A 12,500-nucleotide genomic window follows, 5' to 3' on the forward strand; every position below is an offset into this window, starting at 1 on the left:
ATCCTATATATGGAGAGACTGTATTTCTTGAATGCGTGACAGTGAAATAAAAAACGGAGGGAAAAAATGTTTCAACACTTGAAAGAGACCTTGTTATTTGAAGTATTGACATTACAACACGTAACAGCAATGTTATGGTACCATCTGAAACACTAATTATTGCTTAAAAAGATGCAGTCATTTTTGTGAAAATGGGAAAGCCTTGCACAAACACCCTATATTTTGGCTTTAGTTGCTCATATATGAAAAACGAACTCGGTGGCACCAATTTTTTCTTGCACAAAAGTGATCAGCAGGTCAAGATAAACTTTCCGCAAGGTTTAATGAAATTCTATAGAGCGGATTCAGAGCTACCCTAAATTTTCAATTATTTAAGGTGGCCTGAATCCGCTCCACAGAATTATTTTAAACGTTGCAGAAATTTTCATTCTGGCACGCTGATTACGATTCAGAAATAATAAATGGGGGTCACCGAGTTCGTTTTTGAGATATGAGCAGCTAAATCCAAAATGTGTGGTGTTTTTGCAGGGCTTTCTTGTTGCCACGGTAGCTTTTTTATGTCGTAAAAATGACCGAATCTTTTTCAGTAATAATTAATGTTTGATATGGTATCATAACATCGTTGGTACGTGATAAAGTGTTTCAGTATCAATCCTTCTAATAAGAACGTTTCTTCCAAGTGTTGAAACTTAGTGGTTTAAGCCACCTTAAGAGGCTTGCTACTTCTGTCAAAATACTCTTCCTGGACTGGCTGTCTCGTTTTCAATGCACTCTAAGATTCCCTTGTATCGTATGTCATTGGTGTAAGCTTTTGGTTCGACGCCCTATCAATAACTGTGTCACAAGGATGATTTTAGAGTTTTCTCCGCAGAGCGTGAAGAATGATTCTTCCAGAAATGTACCCACTGCATTTGACCTTGTGAATTCGGAACGCCGCCATCTTGGTTCTTCATCAACTCCTCGTACTCGTCGTAGAAGCTATCTCACTGGGAAGTTGAATTATTATTGTAATTCATTCGCCTGTTTCCAATTACAACGCCATGCTATTTCAGGGGATATACATCCAAATCCTGGTCCTACCCTGGAACAAAACTCTTGCCAGGAAACTAAACCAACTCGCAAGATGAAACTGTCGTGCTGGTCTCTCAATGCTAGGAGTGTGGCTAATAAGGGATGTGAGCTGATCAGTCGACTGTCTTACAAACCATGCGACTTAGTAGCCATAACTGAAACTTGGCTTGATCAGTCAATTGAGAGTTCCGAATTATTTACTCGCTCCTTTCAGGTCCATCGACAAAGCATTATTAAACTATTAAACTATTAAACTAATTTTCCTTAGGGGCAAAACAAACAGGTCTGCTGCTAGGACTTGTCACGGTCTATTGGGTACCGGATGGGGTAACAAATGCTCTTTGATTTTGCAGTCTCGGTACTTGTTGCAAATTTCACACTTGGCCACTTATTCTTTGATCTACTCGCATACCCCAGGCCAATAGACAGTTTCTCTGGCTCTGTTGAGACATTTCTCTACTCCCAAATGGCTGCTATGGATTTTGTCAAGCACCTCACTGGAAAACTAGAGGGCGTGATAAGACGATCCCCTTTCATGAGTAAGCCATCACAAGTACAAAGCTCTTCCCTAAAGTTCCAGTACTCTCTTAACTCTGGAACCAATTCTCAACTGATTTCTCTAGTAGCTCTGTCAGAAGCTTATTGATGTCGGCTAAGTGAGGAATAGTAAATTTATGCAAGTAGTTCACCATAACCATGAATCTCTGGGGAGATGACTTATCATGAGGTACTGGCGTATTGAAAATGGCTTGAGCTTTGTTTGGACTAGGACTCAAGCCATCAGTCCCAAATACATGTCCTACATATGCTTGCTTGTGAAACTTGCACTTCTCCTCACTGAACCTCAAATTTCTCAATTTCCACTTCCCTCTGCAACACCTTCTTGAAAGTGAGATCATGCTCTTCTACATTCTTGCCCCACACTAATAAGTCGTCAACTATCTCCTCACATGGCTCTCTGGAATATTTCAGCGGCTCACACCAACCCAAACGGTAACCTTCGAATATAAATCTGACAAAAGGTGTGTCAAACGTGGTTAGCCGGGTGTTAACCATTCTTTCCATTCTGTCCAGTTCAGCTTTCACTTTGTCCCTTAACAAGTACGGGATTCGCCTGGGCGGGTGGACTACAGGGGTGATACTGGCATCAATGTTTATCTCATATTCACCAGGGAGAGTGCCATTTCCACTGAACTTACCTTGGTACCACTTGAGTATTTCAGTATGAGGATCTTCATCACCCCTACACCCTACGGTAAACAACCAACGTACGCAAACCAACTGGCATGCCATCTCCCTCAACCACCTGAACCTCCATCGCATGGTATCTATCTTGGCACAAAACTTAAACGTCAGTCTTTCCGATTGCTTTGGTTTCATTTGATTTTGATCTAGAATCACATTACACTTTGCTCCAGTGTCAATCTTAAATGTTATGGTACAATTATTGATCTGAAATTCACATAACAATCTTTGTCCGTAACGTGATTGAGGCCAATAGCACCGATAAAGAATGGCTTTCACCACTGACACTTTCGTTACCAACCGCTTGAACATCTTTTAGGTTGCTTTGCACACTTTGGCAAAATCTGACAAAAATCCATACCTGCTGCTCCAGCTCTCATATTCTCCTTTTCTTCTTTCTTTTTTTTTCTCGAATTGTCCGGCTCCTCACTCGATTTCACAACGTGTAGTACTTTTTCTGCAATCAAAACCTTAAGGTGTGCTGAACTAATTTCGGCTGCGCGGCAAATATCGAATGCAAGTTTCGAGATTCAATTCTGACTCTCTGAGATGTCGAATCCTCACTGTATCATTATTTACTCCACAACCAATCCTATCACGAATCAACTCATCTTTGAGGTCTGCAAATTCACATCCGGACGCCTTGTTTTGTAAATCTATCACGGAGGCATCAATCGACTCATCTACTAGTTGATTGCTTGAAAGCTCAAAATGCTAAATTCTTCCGTGGATTGCAATACCTCTCAAACGTCTTCATAATCTGATCGACTTTCTTGTTATCGCCATCTGCATTCCACTGAAACGTATTGCAAACCTACAGAGCCTCCGATCCGGTCACAAGCAGCAGTGTCATCGTTCGAACGTTTCCATCTTTTCTAACCAAACCTGAGGCGATTTCGTAAATTTCTAATTGCAACTTGAATCGCGGCCAGTTCTCTCCTAGATTTCCAGGGAGCGCTAAAGCACTGAGTGGCGTAACATATCCATAATATAAAGTTTCTTCTGACACCATATCAACAAGTATGAACTTCAAGATGGCGTTTTCCGAATTGTCCAAAGGGCCCCAAAGGTACTCGCAGGTTACTAACATTATCATGTCGCTTAAAATTTTGCCGTCAATTTGCATAATTTTCATTGCAAGGGTTTTTATGAGATTTGATTTTAGTCACCGTACTCCCTAAAAATAATCTCAACAGAAGTTCTTTTTGAGAGGTATTCTCGTTATTTACAACCGTCAGACCTTAAAGGATTATAATGGTTCAAATTCAGCAAAAGTCCGATTCGCTGTAATTTGGGCCGTGTTTGCAATTTGGGCCGTGTTTGCCTCTCAACTAATATGGCGTCAGAAACGGTGAGTAGGTCTGTTGCCGCGCGTTATTATGCATGTTTACACTTGCTTAAGGACGTTCGCGCGAAAATTTTTCAACATTGATTTTTTCTGAAACTTTTACCACTGTAAGATGATGAGTTAGTTATGTCAGAAATGTAAAAAAAAATGGGGGGTCACCGACTTCGTTTTAGAGAGAACATGCCCGGAAAAAAACCCAAAATGTGACAAAATCGGGCTTCGTTAGCGAATAAGGCCAGTGTCTGTAAACCCAAATACACTGCAATTAAATCTTTGAAATGAAATCTTCTCTGCCAAATATTGTTTAAGTGGACTTATTAAGTGAATTTAGTCAGCTGGTGAGGTTCCTTAAAGATCAAGTTCGCATTTAGCGACCACAGTTTCACGCGCCTTGCAGCCGCAAGATGGCAGGATTTGATGTCCCGTGAGCAGAAATCTTTAAATTTTTTTAACTTCCCACATTGATTTTTTGTTCATTTTTTGGACAACGTGGAAATAATTGTAAATAAAATCCGTTCCTGGAAAGAAAAATTGGGGTCACCGAACGTCCAAGACCGTTAAATCCAGGCAAAGCTATAGCAATGGCCTTTTGCCCTACCATTTCTCATTTTATTACTTAGCGCGTGCGCTCGTGTATGACGTGGCGTGTGCATTTGCGTGCGCAGTAAGGATGCGCAGAAACAATTGGCGCGAATTTGAATTTTGACCAGTACAAGCCGATTAGTCGATCACCGACTTACCCACATTTCTTACACTTCACGTTATCACCTGTTCTTTAAATTCTGTTGTTATTGTAATTCAGTTTACACATTCTTGCACGGAAATCTTGTTTTAAACGCAAATAAGGCATTTCGTTCACAATATGTTTTCAATGAAAAAAGTGCAGTATATGGCATATAGGGTATAGTTAGCTCCAATAAAGGTTACACACTAAACACTTAATGACTGGTTCCTCGGGAAACCGTTCGTTTTGTTTTCCGAGAATCTCAATGTTTCCCCGAGGCGCAGCCGAGGGAAAACATTGAACAGTGAACATTGTTTCCCGAGTATCTCAATGTTTCCCTGAGGCACAGCCGAGGAAAACATTGAGATTCGAGGGAAACAAAGTAAACCGTTTCCCGAGGGACCAGTCATTAAGTGATTTGTTCTATATCACATGCAACTACATCACATGCAAACAAAGTAAACCGTTTCCCGAGGGACCGGTCATTAAGTGATTTGTTCTATATCACATGCAACTATATCACATGCAACGGCAACAGAAACGGCGGTCGTCGGTCAACATTCGCGGGTACCACTGCTATCCTTTGACGTCATAGATTTTGCACTATTGCCCGCTCAGAGACTTTTGGCGGGAAACAGTTTTATTGCTAGATTTCATGTGACCTCGAAGTAACCAATAAGAGCGCGCGCTGCTGGGAAAATTTTTCAGCTATATAACAAAATGGTTTTGTTTCAGCAGATGGTGTCCAGAGGATTCACTGTTCCTGGTGTTACCACGATACCCGAATCAAATCTGAATGGACAGACCCGAGGTTACCTCACTGCGCTGGTACAAAATAACTTGGTGGTGAGTCCATTTAAGATGACTTCGATTTGTTTAAGAAAACGCTTCTCTGTTGGTTACACACTTTGCTAAACCATTATATGATCCTCTTAGAGAAAAAGTGAGTTCATACATACAATCTTAATTCAAGATCTGGTGAATAAATGATGGTATTTTCGAAAACACTCATGAAATCTTCCCGATGAAGTAACACCTTATTCTTTGACTTGCTTTTCAGACAATAACCGTCACAAGTGGAGTGGTTAAAACATACAGAAACTACGTCATCGTGCGGACACTTTATGACGTTATAAATGAGGCCAGCTCTTGTTTTTAGTAGGAAAACAAGAGCAAGACGGTTATGCCAGATATAATATAGCAAAACACGCTGTTTTACCATATTATTAGAATATACTTAAGACTAGTCAAAATTAAAAATCACCCTAGGAAAAGACACTAAGCAAATGCACTAGTTGAAGTCCATACAAACAGCCAAGTGTTCATTAGCTAAAAAGGTGAGAGAGGCCTCTACATATAAATGGATAGAAATGACCATAAATGCTTATAAGGGTTTTATTGAAGCAATGTTACCATCATTTCCTATGACTAAGCTTTCTTGAACCGTCAAGAAGCTGCGAGATTTTGAAACAAAAGCTAGCTTGAAGTTTGAAGTAGGGTAAACACTGCATTGTACGTAAGCAGTATCAATATCGTATCGTAATGAGATAGTATTGTACGGTAAGTTATGTTTGTAATGTTTCAAATAAATTGTATTTTGAAAAAAGCAAGTCTCCTTCGTAAAACTTTATTCTAGCCGTAAAAGTTTGTAAACGTGTGTTTTCCAAAATTCTGTGTTAACCTGTTTTTAGGGTAAGCTGACTGTACATTATTCTCGCTGCCCTTGAGTGAACTCCATTAAGGGATCTTGCAGTAAGGCACGGAAATACGTTCTCCAAATTGTCATGCAATGAGTGGCTCTCGTTGTAATGCTACAATAATAAATGGCCCCAGGGAATTTAAGAGGGAACAGTCTAATGTGTGCAGTGTGCTTTACTTTTCTGCTGAAGCTTTTTCAGATACAGTCAATTTGGCGTTTCAAGAAGAACGCAAGTGTCTACAATTACACCCAAACAGTAACTGCCGTCAATATGTTTTGTACTTTTTCTTCCACACCTGACGATGGCAGGTAGCAGGTAATTATAACAGAATGTGAAATTCTCACAAAGACTGGTCAGTTAATATGACCACAGCTCTTGAAGATACCATAGTACTACATGTGATGCAAACTTTGTCACTGTAGAACAGTGTGGTGTCGTTTGCATAGAGCGTAGGTTCGCCCTCAATTGTTGTAACAGAGTGATATTACATTTAGTAGGGGAAATTTAACCGTAAACTTGGACCCAATAAGATGCTCTCAGGGGAATTCGCAATTTCTGCATTCAGTTGTAATGTGGATGTGATGGCAACGCATGAGCACGACGCTAATTGCTCCTCCATGACCACACTTCTTTCCTCCGTCACTTTATCAAGAAAAGAAACATTCCTTCTGTTAATTCCATTACCCATTGGTTTTCGTGGCAGAGCCTGTTTTCATTAACAAAATTGGTCATTACTTCCAAATCCAGAAATTTTAAGGAACTTGCTTCGTGTACCTAACATCAGTAAGGGTGTGTAATTCCGTCAGTTTAGTAATTCACCTATTTTGGGGATCTGAGTATGCAAACGATAGATTTTCCATTTCGACGGAACGGTGGAGGTCCTTAGACTGCACTGGACTGGAAAAAAGAGGTTGATTCCATCGTTTTCGGGAAGTTGCCCATCTCATTGCGATTGTTTTGTGTAACAAATGAGTGTTTTAGGTTTTTGCGTCTCAAACCGCTGCAAAAAGTTGCAATTTGAGGCTGACGTCAATGTTACGGACAAGATAACAATAGTATTTCAAATGCTCTTCATCAAGAATCTTAAGCCCAATTTAAATACCCAGACGGACTCCATACGTGCGAAACGTTTTGTTTAATTTTGTAATTATTATTTACACACGTTATGGCTTTTAATCAGCTATTGTTTTTTTAGTATTTATAGACTGAAACTCACTAACATATTTTGACTTGATAGTGACGTTTAGCTAACGTCGAAACGTCGTCGCTTTTTAGCAATTTTTTTTTAAATCTTAAAATGATTTTAAGAAATGTTTTATCGCAGTCTTTTATAGGCAAATGCTTTTCAAAATCACTTCTTGTTCGTATAGTACAATTTTTTTTTTACGGAATAGGTCAGTGTTTGATGTTTTCATTCGGCGGGTCTAATTTGCAAGTCGCAGCTGGTCGCGGGTTGCAGGTCATTTTTTCATCAACACAGAAACTTTTGTTTAGGCTTAATTAGGCCTAAGGTTAGCTTTTAAGAATGTTTAGGATACTTTCTGTATTTGTGAAACAATGACCTGCAATCCGCGACCTGCGACCTGCGACCTGCAAATAAGACCTGCCGGTTTTCATTCCAAGACTAATTCCATTGACTCCTCAATATTCTGTACAATGCCATTTTTTTGCGAAAAGTTGCATTTTGAGATCGATTCGTAACTTTTTGATTCAGACAAGTTCCGCGGCCTCAGTACCTTTTTCATTCCGTGACTTTTTTTAGGTGTTCTCTCCAAAACGTTTCAAAATGTTGCAAAATTAAAAATGTAAACAAGCCTTACCTGTAAGGTGAGGTTTGATTGAAATTCTACCTGCGTAATTGTGTCTAGAAGCAAATAAATCTATTTCTGGTCTGCCCCAACGTTTTACTAGCAGTTTGAAAATACTGGGATTTAACTGCCATTCAGTCCTATCTCGAAATTTGCGACTGAACCTGTCAGCAGTCTCATTTTGAATTCCTAGAATATGGGTTGCAGTGAGCCAAATCTTCCTCTTGAGGCACCAAAGCCAAACTTCTCGTGCTACCTTATTGCATGGTTTAGAATGAGTACCACCCATATTATTAATAAATGCCACTGCAGTAACATTATCAAGCTGTAAAAGAATGTGTACACCTTCATCTTTAGCACAGAGTGCCTGGAGGCCTAGTTTAGCTGCCTCACGTTCAAGACAATTGATATGCTTATTTTCAGCAATTTCTTGGGCAAGCCATCTGCCTCCAGTTGGTCTCATACCATCTCGGTGCGCGTCCCATCCTTCCAGGGAGGCATCAGTCGTCAGTGTAAAATAGGGATTACCGTGAGAAATTTTCTTTGGGTATTGGGAACTTTTCTCTATCCACCACCGAATATCTGATTTAGCAAGCTCTGAAAGCTGCATCTGAGCTTCAAATTTTCTCAATTTCAAGCTGTTTGTAGTACAAGGGTCCATATTCTACACCAGATGAACAGGAAACTGAAGTACCAATCAGTTGAGCAGCTTCTCTAATCGAGCATGACCGTCTGCTTATAATATCTTGTCCCAAACGAGTAATGCTATCAATTTTGTCTTTAGTGAGACTAACAGTCATAGAGATTGAGTTCAACACAGATCCTAGGTGTACTATAACTTGAGTTGGCAGAGTGACTGATTTTTTCCCTGATACAGTAAAGCCTAGCTCATTAAAAAGGGCATATGTGTCATTGACATTTGTCTGATATTCAGTAAATGTATCTCCAAGCAGAAAACTGTCATCAAGATAGCCGCTAGAAACATGACTTCTAGCTCGCAAAGTGGAGTACACTGGTTTCATAAGTTTGGTAAAAATTCACGGTGCAGAGCTAAGAGCATTAGGTAAGGTAACAAATTTATTTAGCTGATCTTGTACTTGAAATTTCAAGTACTTTTGTGATTCTGGGCTAATGGAAACTGAATAAGATGCATCTGTTAAATCAAGGGATCCTATAAAGCAGTTTTGCTTCTTTAGATTGATGCATGATTGAAGGGTATCCATCTTGAAATGAATATGTGGCAAATGTGTGTTTAAACATTTGAGATTCAATGTTAATCTATATTTCCCATTCTTCTTAGGGCGCAGAAAAACTGGGGAGATAAACTCCCCATCTTCGTGAGCACATCTTTCAATAACTCCTTTTTGCATGAGCTCTGTGAGGAGGGCATTTAAACTATTTCCTCATGTTTATCAAGTGTTGGTTGCTTAGGTGGATGATCCTGAAAGCGTACTGAAATAAAATCAATGTGGTAACCCTTGACAATGTCCAAAATTACTTTGTCAGATGTGATCTTTGTCCATTTCTCATGGTGAAATTTCAGTCTACCAGCCTGCACAATTTGTTCATTGACCAGTGTTTTGCCACCTTGCAACCTAGGTTTACCACTAGTAATTGGTCTATCCTGAAGACTATTTACAGATTTTGCCTTTGTCTTTCTGATTATCGTCGAGGCTGGTACTGGGGTTGGCTTCGCTGTGGCGGATGTTTGTAGCCTTCCCTCTGTTTGCCGACAGAGCCTCTGCCCCGGCCTAAAAAAGGGAAAGGTCTTCTGTGTTCTGACCTCCCAAGAAAGTTCTGACCACTACCATGAGGTCGTTTCTGCTTGATTGTTACTTTGGACGTAACTTTACTGGCTTCTGTCAAATCTTTCACTGACTTACCCAGCTCAGTGCCAAACAACAGTCCGTCCTCAACTGGATTTTGGTCACTGCAGAGAAGGCGATATTCTGTTTTCATGTCACCCTCCTTCTGAGGTCCATTTCATGTGACGAGTCACGTAGGAGTGAAATGCTGTCAGACAGAATTTTTGTAACTGCTTCCGTGGTGGGCAAAGGTTTCTGGTCTTTTTCAGCCTTCATATAATCATCTAAAAGTCTGGTAACTGCAGTTATTCCCTTTAATAGGGGTTTTTGGGCTTTTTCACGTTCTCCGTTTTGATCTTTTTTCTGACAGAGTTAAATATTTCTGGGCTGACTCGTACAACTTCTAGGCGGGTGCAGTTGCCCGGTGTTGGAAATTTATCCATCAATTCATCCCTGGCGTCTTTACTCACGCCCTTACTGAGCAGTTGTTTTACAAGCTCTGACAATTCAGAGTCTAAATTCTCCCCATCCCTTTGTGGCTTGTTTACCACTTTGGCCATATTATGTAGAACACCAGAATCCTTCTTTGCTTTTTTCCTCGGCGGTTCGTCGTCGTCAGATGGGCCTTGCACTGCATTTTGTGGAGGAGCAGCTGCTGTCGGCTATAGTACGGACTCATCGTCCCAACTGTCATGGCCGTCACAATCAACAGCCTGGCTGTAATTGTCGTAAGCCAATTTAATCTCCGTTATTACTGGTGTTATTTGTGCTAGAGAACCAGTGAGCTCTTTCAATTGTTGCTTTATGTCAACGATATCTTCCGACACTGAGGATGAATTAGCGACAGCACCTGACTGTGTCAGCAAGACATTTCCCGCCTCATCTTGTAGACCTTTCGAGGATTTCCCTCCAGCCTGTTTACTGACGCTACTGGCCGAACTAGAGCGCTTTTCAGCCGTTTATCCCGGGTAGTTGTCACTCCCTTTCGGGTTTGTTTTTCCCCTGCTGCACCAGCAGGTGATGCTGTATCATGTACATAAACTTGTAACGGCGGCCGCATGATCTAATGACATGACCACGATAAAGATTACAAATCTGTTCAGCTAAACTTTTCAATCACAATACACACCGTAACCATGTACAAACTTCCGTTTGTAATCAGAAGGTACCTCCGGTGAACGATGCAGGAGATTTCTGTGGATTTTGCTACGAGCAAAAAATCTTCGGACGATCTCCACTGAATCACAACGCTGTAATGATCTTCACTACGCATGCGCTCTCTCTCACGGGATCTCGAATATGCAGATGAGGAGGTAGAATACTATTGTTCTTTTTCCAAAAAATTGGAATTTGAGGCTAATTGGAACGTTTTGGTCAATTTTTGCATCATTCTTAGTGCCATTCAATTTACATACCATTACGATGTGTTTTTGAGATATTTTTTCCCCTGTGCCTCCTAAGAAGGTGTACAAAGGGAGGGGTCGATTTGACGAAACTTGTACCCTTCCATTCTCATCTTTCTGAGCTTTACGTCCCACAAGCCCCACAGGCAATAAATAACCACATGATAATTCTAACTCGCAGAAGTTCAAAAGGAACTTTTTTTGCCTTGAAAATCCACTGAAATCGTAAACACCAGAGCATTATTTCGGCAATCGTGCCTGCACACATTTTGTGCCGTGTAATCGCTTTGAAGAGTACAACTTATGTTGAGGAGAGAGGCTGGATACCCAAGTCAGAAGTAAAGGACTAAATTTATCGTAATTTAATGGAATTTAATTCATAATGTTGATTCCTTTTACCAGTAATCTAGATCAGTGAGTGTCTGCAACCACATAATCAGTAGCATATACATTGTGAGATCTGAATTTTTCAACTTTTGTACGCCTACTAGATTGGTTTTAAAAATGTACATTTTGAACAAAAAAGCATCAAATTTGGCAGAATAGCAGCGGGAATTTACCATTAACCAGTTTCACCACTCTTAAGAGACCGTTTTTATTACAAAGGTTGTCACTACAATACTGTATCCCGAAACTGCAATATTTTGGTAACATATGGCATGAAACACCAATTATTGCTTAACAACAATCCATTGTTGTAACGTAAAAGGATTCCATGGAAATATGAATGTTCTCCAAAAACATCCTATATGTCGTTTTCACTTGCTTATTATATCTAAAACATGAACGCGGTAACACATTTTTATTGTAGAATAGTAATTAACAATCCAAGATAAAACAATTGGCAAAATTTTAAACAATTCCTGGTAGCCGATTCAGAATTACCTTAATTTGTCCAAAATGTATACGTCATAACCAGGAAGGAAGGGCAGCTGCCATTTGCTGATGTTTACAGAATTGATTTCTGAAGATATACCTTAAACACAGAATACCTAGCGTTTTTGTCATTTAGGAAGGCTAAAACAACACAAAGAAATTGAGTCAAGTTTTGAAATGAAAACTTGGCATGAATCACCTCTAAGATTTAATATTAATTAGTTAAAACGAGCCCGTAACACTTCTCACTGTGCTTGTGATGACCTTCCTTTCTTCCAGGGTGTACTGTGTTCCAGGGTAGAATTCTTGCCCACCAAGGCCCATCCACGTAATCCCCAAAAGTAAACACAATAGTGTTCAAGGATGCTAGGCGGCACATTTACATCATCGAGTGCATCCCCTCTCAATCTTTCAATCTTGTATAAAGAGCTTTTTGCCGTCTTGGGTTACTTGCAAATAGTTGATCATAACGTCTGCGACACTTAGGGCCTCTTACACAAGCCCACTCGCTAAGAAGAGG

The 12,500-nt window shown here is 40.1% G+C and overlaps 1 protein-coding gene across 6 annotated transcripts in view; it reads left to right on the forward strand.

The window, feature by feature from the left end:
* LOC138043212 (uncharacterized) overlaps positions 1 to 6,022 on the forward strand; it is a 29,008-nt gene extending 22,986 nt beyond the window's left edge. For 5 of the 6 annotated variants that reach the window (XM_068889362.1, XM_068889364.1, XM_068889363.1 and 2 more), the window contains exons 7-8: positions 5,124 to 5,234; positions 5,449 to 6,022. In XM_068889362.1, coding sequence (XP_068745463.1) covers positions 5,124 to 5,234; positions 5,449 to 5,547 — 210 coding nt within the window. In that variant the 3' untranslated portion in view covers positions 5,548 to 6,022. The remainder of the gene's footprint in view (positions 1 to 5,123; positions 5,235 to 5,448) is intronic. The other variant, XM_068889367.1, reaches the window with a different exon arrangement.
* The last annotated feature ends 6,478 nt before the right edge of the window (positions 6,023 to 12,500 follow it).

This window comes from Montipora capricornis, chromosome 3 (assembly GCF_036669925.1).
Source record: "Montipora capricornis isolate CH-2021 chromosome 3, ASM3666992v2, whole genome shotgun sequence".
Taxonomy (NCBI): domain Eukaryota; kingdom Metazoa; phylum Cnidaria; class Anthozoa; order Scleractinia; family Acroporidae; genus Montipora; species Montipora capricornis.